This window comes from Phalaenopsis equestris, unplaced genomic scaffold, assembly GCF_001263595.1.
Source record: "Phalaenopsis equestris unplaced genomic scaffold, ASM126359v1 Scaffold000088, whole genome shotgun sequence".
NCBI classification, from domain to species: Eukaryota; Viridiplantae; Streptophyta; class Magnoliopsida; order Asparagales; family Orchidaceae; genus Phalaenopsis; species Phalaenopsis equestris.
In genome coordinates this window covers 847,150-865,230 of record NW_018164530.1, presented here as the reverse complement: position 1 = coordinate 865,230, position 18,081 = coordinate 847,150, and the positions used below count along the sequence as shown (strand labels likewise).

The window sequence follows — 18,081 nt, the reverse complement described above, 5'->3', positions numbered from 1 at the left end:
TTTCATATCAATAAAAGTATTTCGCATTATTCAGAATTTTAACAGGGTATCAGAGCTTGAAAGAAACCCTAGAGTCTTCTGTCACTGGAAACTTCCTATTCCCTATCATGATGCAGACCCTGCCCTCGCCTCCTCATTTTTAGTTTTACTGGTGAAAACTTCCTCCCCCTACAAGCTTGGTCTATCGGCTGGCCCTTCTAGAGCTGAGAGCTTCGACTCTGTCAGCCTCCTAAAAGCAAGCGGCAATTTAGCAGCAGTTTTTCTTCCTATTGTTTTTTTTCCTCCCGTACAGATATGTTCTGTGGGTGTTATTTATTATATTTTCTGTGTTTTTTAGAAACTTTGCTTTGGGTACATGTCGGTTGTGAAGTCTGACAGCCTCCCTCCGTGGGTCGGCTTGGGAGCTACTGCCTCGGTCCAAATTGCCTCTGGCACTGGCTACAGCTTCTCGCTATATTCGTCTGTGCTCAAAGCCATGCTTGGTTATAATCAACAGCAACTCACCTTGCTCAGCGTCGCCAACAACATTAGCAAAAACTTTGGCATGTTCCCGGGCATCGTTTGCAACTGGCTTCCGCCTTGGTTTTTCCTCCTTATAGGTGTCGCTTCCTGCTTCATCGAATATGGCGTCTTATGGCTTGTCGTTAGTAGCGCCATCGACTTCGTGCCTTTCGGGGTGTTATGGATAGCTTTATGTATTGCTACAAATAGTAGTACATGGTTGGGTAGTGGCGTCCTCGTCACAAACATGAGAAACTTCCCTTTTTGTAGAGGCACAGTTTTTTGCATTCTGAAGAGTTACATTGGCCTCAGCGCTGCAGTGAATACTCTATTTTACACGATAGTGCTAAATTACTCTCCCTCCAAGTTATTGTCGCTACTTACTCTCGGCCTACCTCTTGTTTGCCTCATAATGATGTATTTTGTGCGCCCCTGTACTCCAGCTTCAGAAGACGACTCATTGGAGTAATGTCATTTCTTGTTCACCCATATTGTTAGTGTTGTGTTGGGCCTCTACTTGTTAACTTCGACACTTGAGGGCTGCTTCTTATCATTTCATGTTGTTGTTTCATAAAAATCCAGTGTTGGTTCTTGCAGCCTGATATGCCGCCGGCCCTTTCTCCTATAACTTTCTCTGTCAGTAGAATTTCTTGGGTGTGATTTCTTTTTTCTCACTCTTACGGAAATCCCAATCGAAGAGTTGCCACTGATGTTCTGAGAGCGGAAGTTGTTCTTTCTAGTGGCACTCCCAATCAAAAAGTAGAAGTTATTTCCCCACACACATCTTCGTAGCGAAGTGAACAATGAGGAAGAGCTATTTTTGTCATTTTCCCTCCTGCAGGAAAGATTAGCAGGCCCTTCTCCAGAGTTTTTCCTGCAGCAAGTCCTCCACCGGAATTCTTCTTGCAGCAGACCCTCCTCCGGAGTCTTTTCTTGCATCAGGACACTCCGAAGTTTTTCTTGCAGCAGGCCTCCTCAATAACTTTTTCTTGTAGCAGACTTTCCTTTGGAGCTTTTCCATCTGCAGATCTTCTTCCAGGGCTTTTCCTACATCAAACCCTCATCTCCCTACAACAGACCCTCCTCCGGTATCCTTCCTGCAGCAGGCCCTCCTCTGGAGCCTTTTCCTACAGCAATACCTACCTCCGGAGATTTTACTTTTCTTTTTCTACAAGTCAAACCCTGTAGCTTTCCCTATTGATTGTCTACTGCCCGGTAAACTCCCTGCCACATTATTTATAGGAACTTTTCACCAACCTACAGATGCTGCAGGAGTTGTAGTCAATAACAACCACAGTCAACTAGAAGTCAGTTTTTCCTATAGATTGTCTACTTCACAGCAAACTTTACTGCAACACTACCTGTATGAGTCTTCTACCTACCTACACACACTGCAGAAACTGCAGTCAAAGACAAACGCAGTTGCTACTTCACTGCAAACTCCCCCACAGCATTATTTGTAGGAGTCTTCCGCTTACCTACAGACACTATCACGCTGCAGAAACTGCAATCAATGACAATCGCAGTATGGGTTGAAGACTTCAAGTTCTACTTCACAGGAACTTCTTCACCCATTGTTTGATGTTTTCAAATCCAAATTGAACATAGTTTTCAACCATGTTTTAACTTGAGGGGTAATGTTAGAATTTATATTGAGAAATAATTTATTCATTTTAGAAGTTATCATGATTAGATTTATTTCTAAATATAACTTAATTTTCTTTCCTATTTGAGATTTATTTTCTTGTGTTGGTTTTATTTCCTTTCCTATTTTAAGCTTTCCTATTTTATGTTATTTCCTTTATCTCCAAATAATTAATATGAATTGATTAATTAGAGATATAACGTGTTATATATTTTCTTTCCTGTTATTTCTTTTTATTGTATTTCTTATTCTATGATTCATATAAGGGTTATTTATAACCTCTTTCATATCAATAAAAGCATTATGTGTTATTTTGAATTTCAGCATAATAATTATCATATAACATTATTAGAAAATAAGATGATGTCTTGGTCTGATAGATTTATGTATCTTGACTCTACAAAAGAATAAAGATATAAATGAGGGCATAATTTTATCATTGAGGATTCAAAATAAACTTTATAAAAATGCAATTAGGTAGTGATGTATAAATCTAAATGTTGGAGTAAAAAAAGTTATTAATATCCAGTACTAAGTGGAAAAAATGAGAATGTAAAAGACTAATGATGACAAAAATTAAAAAAAAAAAATTAAGAATGACTATATAAAAGAAAGGTTTGGATTTAAGATCTATTGAAGATATTGTCTTTAATATAGACCAAGGTGATTAATACATGTACAATTATTGGTAAAAATATATACTACTAAACGATTTGATGAAGTTAATGTTAGATGATTATGCCGAAAATATTTTAGAACTAAAATTGCATCAATAAAAATTGTTCAAAAACTCTTTTTAAACAATGCATTTAACACCTAGAATAGCACTCAATATTTAGAAATGAAAATTGACAATTCATAAATGCCAACTCCAAATAATCAGGATATGGCTAATGATTATACAATTATGGAAAACCAATTTATTTCATTCCAAAGAAAAATACTAGAGAAAAATAATGCAATCAAGTTGTGAGTTCATAAAAATATATATCTAACCAAGCTTAATTAATTTAAAGCATAGATATTATGGTGGCCTACAAAGATTGAATCAAACTCAAGTTTGACTTGATTCAAATGAAATAGTGCTCAGGCAAGACTTGACTGGCACTATCAACCATAAGAAAAACTATAGAGATTGAGTGACTTGACTCAAGACCATAGATGTTTGAACTAGTCAAACCTAGGCGTAAAAGGGCAAAACTGACCTACACTCCAAATGGCCCAGCAAAATTAGACAAATTGGTCCAATCCACTTGCCTCCTTCTTCCAAATGCATAGCAAAAACTGCATGTGAGGAAAGCCATGAGGACACAGCTCTAGGAGGTTCTCTCAACAGTAGACTTGGTTACTTAGCTAGTCAAAGACCATGGGTTAAGAAAAAGAAGCACCGATAAAAAACTAACCTTACATGAACGAGCCTATGAAGACATGAAAATCATGCAAACCTACAATAGAACAACTTAGAAAACTTAGCATAGTTGGAAAATGCTAGAGCAAGTTGTACAAAAACTAGTATGAAAATTGCATGAGTGTAAGCTACACAAAGAATAACAAAAGAGACCAAACGACCTCTTTTTCCTCTCGTTCCATGGCCAAGCCTTTGGATTAGAATAAAATTATTTTATAATTTATCAAGTCCATGGCATGCCTACCCATCTAGTAATATACTTATCAATATTAAATTAATAAATATTATTGTGGTAACCCTATCATTGTCGAATGACAAGCCTCATATGCAAAAAATGGAGGGTTGTTTTAAGTAGTCGACAAACTGCAAAAAATTTGTCAAAAAATCGTGACATCAATTCATTAAATTCTTGTTGAAAAATCATGCCATAAGTACAAGTCGGCGACATGAGATGCATCAAACGCCTAGTGGAAAACAATAAAATGTGATATCTTCAAAAATCAGTCCACCACAGCCATCACAGAGTCCTTGTTCCTGAGCATCCTCGGAAAACCCACCACAAAGTTCATGCTAACATATACCCACGGTGTCTCCGGTACTGGTAGGAGAGTGTGAAACCAAACATCCTGCCCTTTGGTCTTTGTCATATGACAAATCCTGCACTGTCTGATGTGTCACTCTACATCTCTTGTCAGTTGGGGCCAAAAGTGTTCTATCACGAGAGCAAGTCTTGTCCTTACCAAAATGTCCCGCTTGCAATGAGCACCTAGGAATGCACAATTTACTCTAGTAGAACAAGTAACCGTTAGCTCTGCAGTATATCTCAGTAGGTCTCTCCTGACATTGCTCCCAAATCCCCTTGAAGTCTTCTTGTGCCTAATACAAGTCCTTTAATATCTAAAAACCCACAACTTGAGTCTACATCGACGTGATCAACAGGTGACGACAGCTCAGTGTGTCTGCTATGCGGATCTGGCTCCCTACCTTGTCCTTAAGTACGAACTGAAACAATGCTAAAAACTGATTTAAGTTTAGTGTTAACCCTTCAACTTGTTCTAGTAGTTAAAAATTTTAAAACCTCGTGATCCATGAACAAGGTAAACTCGTTCGTCAACGTGTAGTGACTCCAGTGGTCCAAGACATTCACCATAGAATAAAACTCCTTGTCGTATGTTGAGTATTTCCTCCTAGAATCATTCAATTTTTCACCGAAAAAGCGACTGGATGACCTCCCTGGCTCAGCACTGCTCTTATTCCCACTTCGAATGCATCACACTCTACCTCGAACAGCTAGTTGAAATCTAGTAATGCTTCAAAGTTGGTCTGAGTTGCAGTTGACCAAGCGAACTCTCCTAACAAAAGCTTCGTCAGAGGGGCGATGATAATGTTGAAACTCTTGATAAATTGCAGGAAGAGGCTAGTCCCAGAAACTGCCTTAATCCGGTGAATGACTGTGGTGTGGGTTAGCTCACAATTGGCTCGATTTTTGTAGGATCCATTTGAATGACTGCACTAGACACTATTTAACCCAAAAAACATATATGGGCTGTCATGAAGGGGAACTTCTTATGATTGGCATATAGTTTCTCCGTGCACAATACCACAAACACTGCCCTCAGGTATTGTAAATGTTTCTTCTCATATCAGTTGTATACCAGAATGTCGTCAAAGTAGACCACCAAAATTTTTTCAATGTGGGCTCGAAATACCTAAATAAACCTCAGGAAAGTGTTAGGCGCGTTTAACAAGTCAAATGGCATAACAATTCACTTGTATTAGCTTATTTCGTGTTTTGAAAGTAGTCTTGCACTCATCTCCTGACCTCATTTATATATGGTGGATCCACTGGGTAAGTCGATCTTGGAAAAGATGGTGACTCTGTGTAACAGGTCCCAGAGATCGTCTAGGCAAGGTAAGGAAAACCGGTACTTGATGGTAATCTTGTTGATGGCCCTACTGTCAATGCACATTTGTCATAACCATCCTTCTTAGGTACCATTAGGGCTGGAATAGCACACTGACTGGTACTCTCTCTACTAGACCTCTCGCGATGATAACTTGTACCAATTGTTGCAATTCTTCGTACTCCGCAAATCTCAATCTTTAGGCAAGCAGATTCGACAACAATGATCCTGGTACAAGATCCATGTTGTGTTAAATGTCCCTTAGTGTAAATAATTCCTCTGGAATATTGTCAGTCATCGTATCCTGGAAGTCATGTTGTAGTGGTTGCAATAAAGTTGGTATCTCACTCTCATCCTCAATTCCCTATAGGACTAATGCCAATGCCATTGGAGCGTCCCAAATTGACTGCATGAAGGTGGCTCGTGGGACTAATGCTTCCTCTGTGCGCCTTCGCCTCTTGTACCGTTAGCAGGTAAAACATTATTTGATTTTTATCCTTCTTAAAGGAGTAGATATTCTTGAAGTTGTCATGCTGAGTGTTGCGATCGAACAATCAAGGCCTTCACAACAAAATGTGACAAGTGTCATCGGAACAACATTGCACCATACTTGCTCCTGCAGTTGATCCCCAATCAAAAATTCAACCAAGCATTGTTGATCCATGTGTATCTCGTTTTCTTTCTTTAACCAGATAAGGAAATAAGACTAGGGATATTTCTACATGGCCAACCCCAATTTCTTCACCATCAGCATGAACGACACATTTTCACAACTCCCACTGTCGATGATTAAGCCGCAAACCTTAGCTTTTACTGTGCACTTGGTGTGAAAGATACTATGTCTTAACTACGATTGATCTTGTTCCGGCTCTGACTATAAAACTCTTTGTATGACTAGCAATTCTCCCTCATCCCCCTGGAGCTGAAGTTCCTCTGGGTTATCCTCTGACTCGTCGTCCTCCATCTCCTCGACGACACCCTGATCTTTGAATGTGACAACTCAGCTCGTAGGATAGATGGAGACTATATGTTCGTAGTCGTGGCACCTAAAATAATTCATGGTTGGTATTGTACTGGACGAGCTACCTTTCTCCGGCATCTTCCCACTCTAATTTGGCTTGTCATTTCCCTGTCTGGTCTTGCTAGCTCCTCTCGAGGTACCTTTGTCGATCGCAATAGTTGTAGGGGGGCTGCTTGATTAAAGCTTACTGTCCAAAGGACGATTGCTACTGTTTTGTTTTTTGTTGTCTTTTCACCTTCAAAGCTAGAGTATGAACATCCCCCAGTGCCCAATATGCTTGTAAATGCACCACATTGCAAATAGCGGGCTTAAAGCCCCCCAAGTACCGGACGATGATTTCAACAAACTCACTTCATTTGTAGCTGATCGAACTGTGTCGTGAGCTCCAATGAAAGATCTCTTTGTTGCAGGTAATGGTCACAAAAATATGTCATGGCGGTAGTGGGGTAGGAGATAATTTCATCTGGATTGCTTTCTTCATCTTTTCTCACTTTGTGATCTTGTCATTGCCTTCTCTTTTCCTTTGTCTCTGTAATTTTTTCCACCATGGAGAGGCACTTTTTTTCAACATGATGGTTGTCAATTTCACCAGCTTATCCTATGGTACATCTTTATATTTGAAGATTCGCTCAACAGATTACAGCCAAACAATAAACTCATTTGGAACATACCTCCTCAAACTCTGATAGATCCATTTTGATGTTGAAGTCTCTGTGTCTGTCATATATGGGTTCTTCTCTCGACCTCCTCTGATATTGAATTTTGAAGCAGCGTGGTTGATATTACTCGTCCTTGATATCCTCCCTATGGAACGGATTCAAGACCCCGTCTCTATCTCACCTTCGACTTTTTAGATCGCGGTCGAGGGTTATCTTCCCTTCGGTCCCATCATCAATCCATGTCAGTTTGTTGCAGACGACGGATCTCTCGTTGTATCTCATCCTGAGTTAGGTTGGTCATGTATCTCAGTGATGGCGTGATTAAGGTTTGGGTTTAGAAAGGATGGTTCATGATAGGAAAGAAAATTTTTGGTTTCGGCAGGGGTGGGGTTGAAGATAAGTCGGTTGCTAGGAAACCCTAGAATAGAATTAGGATTAGGCTAGCTCTGATACCAATTGATACCGGAGTTAACCCGAATTCGATAGGAAGAATGAAATTTAATTACTCCAAACCAACGAGGATACAAACAATACTCATATTAGGAAAGAAAAAACAACACAACAAGAATCCTCCGCAAGGGCTGATCAGGATGGCCCGGTGGGCAGCGGCGATGTGGTCTAGGAGGGGCGGTGGTGAATTGTAAGGGAGCTAATAGAGGGTTTCAGTTGTGACAAGACAAGGAGTCCTAACCTGCGGTTTGGTGAGAACAAATAGGGAGATGGGGCGAGCAGGGAGAGGATGGGAAGGTGGTGTAAGGCTTGGTAAAGTGGTTGGAGGGCCAGAGCAACCCAGCTTAGGGACCGAACGGAGCTGACAGCGAGCGGGTGGACTGCTAGTAAGAATTGGGGTGGCAGCAAGAACTAGGACGGAAACAGCGATTGGTCAGGGAAGGTGAGGGTGCCAGCAGCATGTGGGGGAGAGAGATATGCAGGGGAATAGGTCAGGATAGTCACCACCTCGGAGCAAAATATACCTAGAGCACCGCCTGTGGTGGAATACAACCCTAAATAGAGAAGAACTCCTAGGGGCGGAAATCTAAAAGCATAACAAATCCAAAACTGAGCCATAAGCAAGCAAACAACAAATATATATGGAAGATAGAATAGGAAGGCCCCTCCCCTGTGGGCGAAAAACCGAAAAAACAAGGGAGGAGGGGCGGCAAACAGAAATGGAAAGGAAGGAAGGAGTGGTATCTCCCACTCACAAGTCTGGCTCCCTCCTGAACCAGTCAACTCCAAATTCACGCCCGCGTCATATTTCTTGAACCTTAGATAGGACAAAGTGCTACATAGTATAAGCTACCCCTTGAGTTTGTAGGGCCACCTCTAGGATTCTATTTATTTGATGGATGATTTTGAGTTAAGAATACTAAAAATAGCATAGTTACTTAAATGGGGAAGTTTATGAAACTCCTTAGTACATTAAGGTGTTTTTTGGTGTAATGGATAGACTTTCATTATAAACTTCAAAGTTAAGCAAGCTCGTATAGGAGCACTCTCCGAATGGGTATCAATGGGACAAAACTGCAAGTTCATTACATCAAAGCAAACAATATATTGATGGGTGGGAGTCGTACAAGCCTAAAGATGGGAACTAAGTATCAAATAAAACAAAGTGCTACACTATGGAAGCCATTAGTTGAACCATCTAAAGGGCAAAATGTTGCATGATGGGAGTCACCTCTTAAGTCTATATGGATTATCTTTAGAATCCTATCTACCGGGTGGATGATTTTGGGTTAAGAATATTTACGAGGACGTCAATTACCAAATGTGAGAGACTGTAAAATCTCTTAAGTATAATGAAGTTGAACTATTAAACATCAAAGCATCCTTCAGCATCATGGTTAAAGTTTTATTAGAAACTCGAAAGTTAAAAGTCTTGTACAAGAGCAATCTCAAAATAAGTGCCCTCCTAGGAAGTTACACCAATGGGACAAAACAAGATGGCCAATAAGCCAAAGTAGACAATATATAGACGAATGAGAGTTCAAGCTATTACATGTTTGTGAATAGAAGCGTTCGGGCTATTAAATGTTTGTGCTTAGAAGACTAGACTATAGGCTTTTTGTTAAGTATGTCAACATCATAGATCGTAGTTTATGTGAAAATCTAACTCTCCTTGACCGAAGGCCACCTAAGAAATTTTCAGGAGTACGCTTATCCCTATTTGTTCCCTTGCATATGGCATTTGGATATAACCTTGAGCTGGCAAAATCGTTAAGGAGTTTTTCACCTTAAGAAGAGCATGTGGTTCAACAATAAAATGATTATGACGTCTTCATCAGTTGGCCCTAAAAACACCACACCACTAAAATACAAATGGAAATATACTTCTTTAATAGCATATGAAGAATGCTATTCCCTGAATGCAAGGGACAGCAATTCTTGAATGGGATTGAGAAAGAAGTGGTGACATGTCATATCATAAAAATCTTGTAGATGTTATAATTTATTTGTACACATAATGTGTAGACAATATCAATCAGGAGTAAATGAAATCAGGCAGAATAAAGAGTTTCCATCTTCGCAACACTGCAAAGAAGAAAATATTATATTTGCATGAATTCTTTCCTTTTAGCTGAATATTTAGATTAGGAATATGTATTAATTAAGTTACCTAAAATAGTTTATACAGAATATCATGTACCTAAAATAAATTGTACAGACTATTATTTATTGAAATGAAAGCAAATGAAAAGGCATTCAGCCTATTTGTTCAAAATATTGACATGGTATCAGAGCTTTAATCGGTCTGAATCCTTGGTATTCTTAGTTTTTGTTATCTTTGTCGGCATCTTCATCCACCTTCGTCGTTCTTCGGAGTCCAAGGAAATCGTCTTCTGAAATCTTAGCTATCAGATTTCCGAGACATTGTCTACACACGACGTCTGCCCCCTTCACCTTCAATCCTCCCCGACCTTGATCCAGAAATTACTCCAATAAGTCTTTGACGATCAACTCGGCATAACCATCCTCAAGATAGATATGAGTATTCTGCAATTTTAACTAATATTATTGTTCCTACCTCTTACTTTCATGCTGCTAGAGTAACTTTAGGCACTTCAACACAATCACACTTAGGATATTGTCATATCCTACAGATGTTAAACCCATTGGTTGTAAATGGGTTTACTCCATTAAACTCTGATCTGATGGCTCTTTTGACAGATATAAGGCAAGATTGGTAGCTCTTGACAATCGATAAGAATACGGGATTGATTATGACAAAATATTTGCACTTGTGGCTAAGATGACAACTGTTCGGCTGGTGTTATCTATTGCTGCATCTAAAATCTGGTACTTAAAGCAGATGAATGTTAAGAATGCTTTCTTACATGAGGATCACAAAGAAGATGTTTATATGATTCTTTCTCCAGGCTTGTTTTCTACATCTTCACATGATATTTGTAAGCTAAAAAGGTCCCTATACGGTTTAAAACAGACTCCACGGGTCTGGTTTGAAAAGTTCACAAAATTCTTCTTAGTTTCTCTTTTATTCAAAGTTAGTATGATTCATCATTATTCATTTGTAAAACTGACAAGGGAATTGTTTTGTTATTAGTCTATGTTGATGACATTATCATCACAGAATCTAACAATCAATTGATGTTTCAGCTACAGAATCGTCTTCAGAGTTCTTTTTATATAAAAGATTTGGGATCATTAACTTTTTTCTTAGGACTTGAGGTTCACTCTTTTGCCGCTGGTATTTTCCTTCATCAACACAACTATACGACAGGACTCATTGCTTTGGTTGGTCTTCAAGATGGTCGCTTTGTCAATACTCCTTTGGAAGTAAATGTCAAATATCAACAGAATTATGGTGAATTTCTATCTGAATCATATATATATCACAACTTGTTGGGAGTTTCAATTATTTAACTATTACGCGTCCTGATATTTCATTTGTTGTACAACAAATTAACCGATTTATGCAAGCACCTACATATCTTCATTTAGCTACAGTTCGACGTATTGTTCGGCATTTTAAATGTACTTCTCATCAAGGTTTGTTCTTTTCTGCGAAGACTCCTATCACCTTAACAGCCTATAGTGATGTCGATTGAGTTGGTTGTTCTGATACACGCCAATCTATTACTGGATTATGTATGTTTCTCGACAACTCTTTAATCTCTTTGAAGAGCAAGAAACAAGATCGAGTGTCTAAGTCATCTACTGAATCAGAATATCGCGCTATGTCATCTGCTTGTTCCGAGATCATTTGGCTTCGAGGTGTGCTGGCTGAGCTTGGTTTTCCTCAGCTTGAGTCTACTCCTCTTTATGCAGATAATACGAGTGTTATCCAGATTGATGTTAGTCTCGTCTTTCATGAGCACACGAAACACATTGAAGTAGATTGTCATTCCATTCGAGAAGCTTATGAGAATGGTATTATATTTTTTCCTCATATCACTTCTGATCTTCAAACGGCAAATATATTTACTAAGACTTTTTCTCGACAGCGTCATCAGTTTCTTGTCAACAAATTGATGTTTCTTGATCAGACAGCATCAATTTGAAAGGGGATATCGATCAGGAATAAATAAAATCAGTCAGAATAAAGAGTTTCCTTCTTCGCAATACTGCAAAGAAGAAAATATTATATTTGCATGTATTCTTTCCTTTTAGCTGAATATTTAGATTATGAATATGTATTAATTAAGTTATCTAAAATAATTTATACACAATATTATGTACCTAAAATAGATTGTATAGACTACTATTTATTGGAATGAAAGCAAAAGAAAAGGCATTCAGCCTATTTGTTCAAAATATTGACAGATAAACGGAAAATCATGAAAAATTTTCAAGAGAATTGCAAATGAATAAGCATAAAAATTAAGAAGCACTCTTCAAAAAACAGATAAGATAGCGTGGTAATTGTTAAGATAGGAAGCATAAAACTTGTCATATCCTTTCTGGACAAAGAAATTTATGTAAAGAAGTCTATATATTCCCGCACAGTTCAAAGAAACGGGAAGAAAAAAACCTCCCCCCGAGTTTTACCTCAAAGTCTTCACAGCCCCACATAAATCTCATGAATAGATCACTCTTATGAGACAACACTAATAAGAAAAAAAAGTGTGGACGGGATACATCTTTGAAGAGGCAATAGATTCCAATAGTCAAAAATATACTATAGTGAATAGACCAATCAATGATTAGCATTGTATATCAGAACAAGGGAGCACAGATATTAAGAAACATTTGTTATGATAGTACTTTAGAAATAGATACGGTACTCAAAATAAAAAATAATGAAATGCTTCCAACTTAAACTACAATATTTTTAAGTGAAATTGGACATAAGTATTTTGGTTTCAACTCTTATATTCAGAAATAGTATATATACCCCTGAGAAGCATTTGAAAGTAATTAAACTCTCAATGGACTGGTCAGCAGAATAAGAATATGTACAATACAAAGAATCAGGTAATCATTGTTAGCAGAAATTGATTCATGTATGTATGCATTGATCATTTTATTGAATAATCGAATCAACTAACCTTGTTTAGGCCAAGAGTGACAGTTGCCAGAATAGGCATAGGATCTGATAACAAGTTCTGCTCGACTTGCAGAACAGATGACCTATAAACTGATAAAATCTCAACTATCCCATTTGCAATAGCCCTGCGGTATACACTTCCTTTCCCAGGGCTTTTTTTCTGCAATTCAGAAGCTTGGGTATGAGGAAAATATTGTGCAAACTGAGATGAACTCAAATGGCGATGCTTAGCAGCAAAGTGATCAAGCGCCCTATAGTAGAAGCCTAGTGGTAAAAGCCTTTCGATAATGTCCCTGAAAATAAATATTTACAATGTTTAAAAAATGACATTTTTCAGGTAGAGGCGTTGAAGATTCAAAAGAACATAAGTGGTGTTTGGTAGATGAACCATAATAGGATTTATCAGGGGATTTACTGAATCCAGCTAAACACAAAATGTAGAATTTCCATGGATTTACAAATTTTCGGATTTACAAAAATCCAATTTTGCATTTGATTCAGCCAAAATATGGATTTACCAAATCCAGGAGATGGATGGATTTACAGACTTTGGGATTTACAAAATCCTGCTTGCAGCCAAATAGCCCCTAAACGTGCAAAATGCATCAATATAATCAACTCTAAAACAATAATAATCATTGTTAAAATTCTTATTGGTGGAGATGAAACATGATGAGACTATTTTAGGATCACTTTGAAATGTGAAGAAAAATAAATCCAGCCCTTCATCCCATTGACTAAAATGTTTAATATGAGGAATTACTACCAGTAAAAATGACTGAAACAATTACTAATCTTGTAGAAATTACTCAAAGCATTCATTAAAATTTTGGAAAAAAAAATAACATAATCTTTACTTAGAAAACTCTCCTGAGGGAAAAACTTCTGGGATTTTAGGAGGCCTTGCCCAAATCATAAGCATTAAATTTTCTGGTCTATGGAGCAAATTGATGTCCATCATACTATCTAGGCACATAAATAAGCAATAGAAATATGAAAAACGGATGCAGATTCAACAAAATTTTCCGAATTCCTTTTTTTTTTTACTTTTTGGCTCTAACACAAGTAATTTCTCAAGAAAATAGCAATCTTGAAAAAAATCAAAAGTAGAAACTACGAATTGAAAGCTCTAGAATTTCTCAGATAACACTTGCAACCACATTGGCCTTCACGTTCTTAAAAACTCCAAATTGCTAGCTAGTATAGGAATATCCCAACGTTCCATGCCATGCAATCAGTAATCTGGTGCATTGTGATTATGTAAAAATAACACCATGCAAAAATAGATGGTCCATTAAGCTTGGAACATACAATAAAGCCAAATATTTGCATGGCTTTGGCACTCAAAGACCAGCCATCTGATACATTACATATACATATTGTTGGAAGCATAACTAGCTCGTAAGGTCACAATCATGTGCTTACTCGAGTCTCAAATCAAGGTGAAGACCAAAAATATTTACAGACAAAGAAAGGGAGAAAATTTTACCTGCCTCCAAGCGAGGACATAGGGATGGAGACAAAAGTAGAGAATGAGAAAGTACAAAAGAGGAAAAGAGTGAGTTCAAACAAGCTATGGGATAAACTACAAAAGAATCCAACAGTTTGGAACTTACTTAAATTAGTTTGTAGCACGTAGTAAGCTTGAGAGGTTCTGAGATCTCAAACCAAGCCTTTTCCCCTTCAGCAAGGGAGGTCTACTTATAGGCTCGAGTAAAGAATCAATATCACCTTCGTCATAAATGGCAAGTCATTTACATCATCAGAATTGACCACCATTACCATACAAAACTTTGTTATAAACTCCAGGTGGAATTTGAATCCTCAGTTATTAATTTATTATAATAACTTACCAGCCACCACAATTATGTTGGATGCGTCCTTTATAACTATTCCCACCAAGTATATCCAATTACACTGAGTAGTAGAACGATGTTCCACAATTTGCTCATACCATTGACTAAATCGAGTTCATCCAAGAAAAGAAATAAAAATATTGGCAGAGATTTTTATCCATGTACTATTACGTAAAAACCACCTTCAAATTGATGAACTGAATAAAATGCATGCTAATTTAAAATCCATTGAATCTATTCAGGCGATTAGGCTTGCATAGTAAAACAAATGGATTGCACTTCTCCACTAACATAATGGACCTCATAATATGTCAAATGTTACATTGTATTATCAACACATAGTATTTTTTCGGTGTCCCTGGGCCCTTAAAAACATGCGATTGTGTCGAATGCATATCTTTAAAATAAAACATGAAACTTTTGCTCATGGACTACTATCTAATGAATTGATTCCTAACCTACACAATATCTCACCGTGTTGAATTCCCACAAACTCACATTAGCAATATCAACATCAAGATGTTGACAAGAGCATGAGTTTGGCCTTTGTGTCAAGAAGCATGCTCATAAAAGTGACTACATTTGATCAAACCAAGGGTTCCACGGGAGGTCTCTGTAACGCCACCGTACATATGGAGACCATCATTGTTCATTAAGATGAATGCTCAAACATTGCAGAAAAAGCGAGTAAATAAGAGAATAGATGGGCATTAGTTCCTTCCTCAGTCATGAAGCATTCATTAATGAGGGGGCTGTCAAAATTAACAATGACTTTGATGGCAAAGCAAAGACATGTAGGCGAACGATAAACCATGGTTCTTACCAGTGAAGTTGCTACAGAGAAAATCCAGGTAGTCCTTATCAAAGCTAAAACTAATCCTCAGCCTCTTGAGAAGCTTCTTCCCAATTAGAATAGTACTCCTTTCTCTAAATAAGAGGCACTTACCCTAAAGAAAAAAATAAAAGTGCGAAAGGGCAAAAGCAATCTCCCTAGCACAATTTGGATAAGATAGGACAGAGAGTACTCATCGATTGACTTTATTAATCTATCCTATATATATAAGAAATTTTGCAGAAATTAAAGAAACATATTGTAGCATCCCAAATTTAAAGGAAAAAGTTATAAAGTGCAGCTAGTGATTGTTGATGATGAGGCCCATATAAGGAGTAAATCCTAGCAAGTTTCTAAGAGAAAAATGAGGATAAAAAAGAATCAGATCTCATATTGAATGAAAGGAGAAATATAATATCAACAAAAGTAAAGAGTTGAGTCACGATAAACAAGGTGGCTCTTGGTGTAGCTATGGTGGATTTCCCTTCTGAGCTCAACAGTTAAGCATGATCGTAATGAAGCACTTCTAGGATAATGATCTCTCATAAAGTTACAAAAAAAAGTGTAAAGACATGAAGTTCAGCCTGGCATGTGATCAGCCAGGTCAAAGCATGCAATTGTTATCATAATATAACATCTTCTAGTAGGATATTTTCTTTAAGGACAAATCAAGCATAAGTTGGTCTGTGACACCCAAATTCAAACATGGTGAACTAAGGAAGGCAAGGAGTGATCGGCAAGGCTGGTCATTCTTGTGTATGATATTGTTTCCAGCAACTTCATCACAAGCTCACGTATCTTTGAGTCTCCCATAGTCGCAGTCAATGTCTTGTATACCATTCCATAAAATAGATCAAGAATCTTGATGTGTACAAAAACCAATATCATTTAATGTCAGGCATTGTTTGATTTTGCCCAGCCAAGTTTAGATTGCTCTGAACCTCATGGTTTTATGGCTTGTTGAGTAACTTCCAAGGAGGCTACTCTTCCAGAAGGTGCTCAATTACAATTATGCTTGACTGTAAAATTTCAAAGTGAAATCCACGCATCACACCAGAAACCTCATTGCATGATGCATATAATTGCTCAACCCTTGTTTGTGCAGCCTAATATCCTTTCCTATTTTTTCGATATGGGATTTAGTTCAGCCCTGCTCCCTTCGTTTTAATAGAATCCTACTAGGTGTCTGTCTCTGTTTAGGCATTCGGAGAGCTATGCTAAACCCTACACCCAGCCCTCAAACCCTTATAAAGCATAAGCCAAGAAATGTTGAGGGCGGCGCGAGATCATACCCTCTGATATCTTAAAATTAGGTGTTAATCTCACGCTAGGATGCTTCCTTCTAGACATCAATAATTGTTGGTTAGGGTTTTGGCATACCTCTCGGATGGCTGTATGGAGGAGAGATCCGGCGCTAGCTTGAAGGTGGGTTCGTTTGGGAAGTCTGAAATAGCGTCGAACCGCCCGTCCCTCTCATCGATTATCAAATCTCCGGTGTAACCAAGAAGAGCAAGCTGCAGCTCGTGCAGCATTTCTTCCCATTCAATCGCCGCCTCCTCTCAGGGCTCACCGGAGGGAATATTGACCGGCCGATGAATACGCCGTAGAGTTATCCGTCTCCCGCCCCAGAGGTGATTCCGAAAAATATTGGGCCCGGTTTTGGACATTTAAAAAATTGTTAAAAATGTATTTTTTCGCGCAATCCGGCCCAGAGGGCGACTGAATGCCTAAAAAAAATACATGTTTTCTCTATTCATATTTATATTTTTAGGATTTTCATCTATACCTAAAAAGTCAGCCAATTTTTGAAACTGTACTAGTTTTAGGGTCTGTTTGGGGCAACTGCAGCTTATTGAATAATTTGCTAATAAGCTATGTGCGGTGGCTATTGCAAAATTTTATTTTTTAAAAAAAATCAGACTACTGCCAGAAAGCTACCACCGCACCTAGATAGGTGTGGTCTGAAAATGTTGTTTTCAACGTTTTCAAAACGCATAAGCTGTCAAAATGTAGTTTACCCAAACAGGTCAAGTGCACTTTCAAAACGCCACCGCACCAAAAAAACTGCCCCAAACGGGCCCTTAATTCGGCTAAACTTTTTCGCCACTTCGCTTGGAAGCGCGTTAAAGGTTTTGACGTCGTCACTGGCATGTTCATATACACCTCATCTTCGGCACTAAAACTCAAGACTCCTAACAAGGTTTTGATATGTTTCTAGCTAAAAGCTTTTAAACTAGTTTTGTTGTTCAACATACAATGATTAGGTTTTTACATTAGTTGTAATGGATACAATTAAAGAAAAAAAACAATTAAGAGAAATATAAGAAATTAAGAGGTAAACAGGGAAAATAAGTCGACTTTATTTATTAACATTTATGGTCAATTTTTTTAACATAGAAATCTAATTCTTCATTTGTGGTCATTTGTTCAATGTAAAACTACATTTGATGCATTATTTTTTTCGAACTCAAATATTAAACTTAAAATTTTATTTGTCTCACTTGTTTAATGTAACATTTGTAATTATCTCACTACAATCATATGTATTGTCGACCTTATAATATGCAATGTATTTTATTTAGGGAGGTTCACATGTTTAATGTGCTTGGAAAACAAAAAATATCATTGTTTAGTTTTCAGAGAACATTTAATGTAAAATCTATTTGCAATTACCCTCATATACCATCATGAAGCAACATAATATCATCATATTGACACCATAATACAACTTTAATATTAACACACT

General features: G+C 37.7%; 1 protein-coding gene across 2 annotated transcripts in view; it reads right to left on the bottom strand.

Moving 5' to 3' along the window:
- LOC110019969 (gamma-tubulin complex component 4) overlaps positions 1–16,989 on the bottom strand; it is an 85,635-nt gene extending 68,646 nt beyond the window's left edge. The window contains exons 1-2 of one of the 2 annotated variants that reach the window (XM_020717885.1): positions 16,716–16,989; positions 12,649–12,940 (exon numbers count right to left, since the gene is read on the bottom strand). In XM_020717885.1, coding sequence (XP_020573544.1) covers positions 12,649–12,940; positions 16,716–16,867 — 444 coding nt within the window. In that variant the 5' untranslated portion in view covers positions 16,868–16,989. The remainder of the gene's footprint in view (positions 1–12,648; positions 12,941–16,715) is intronic. The other variant, XM_020717884.1, reaches the window with a different exon arrangement.
- Between the last annotated feature and the right edge of the window lie 1,092 nt (positions 16,990–18,081).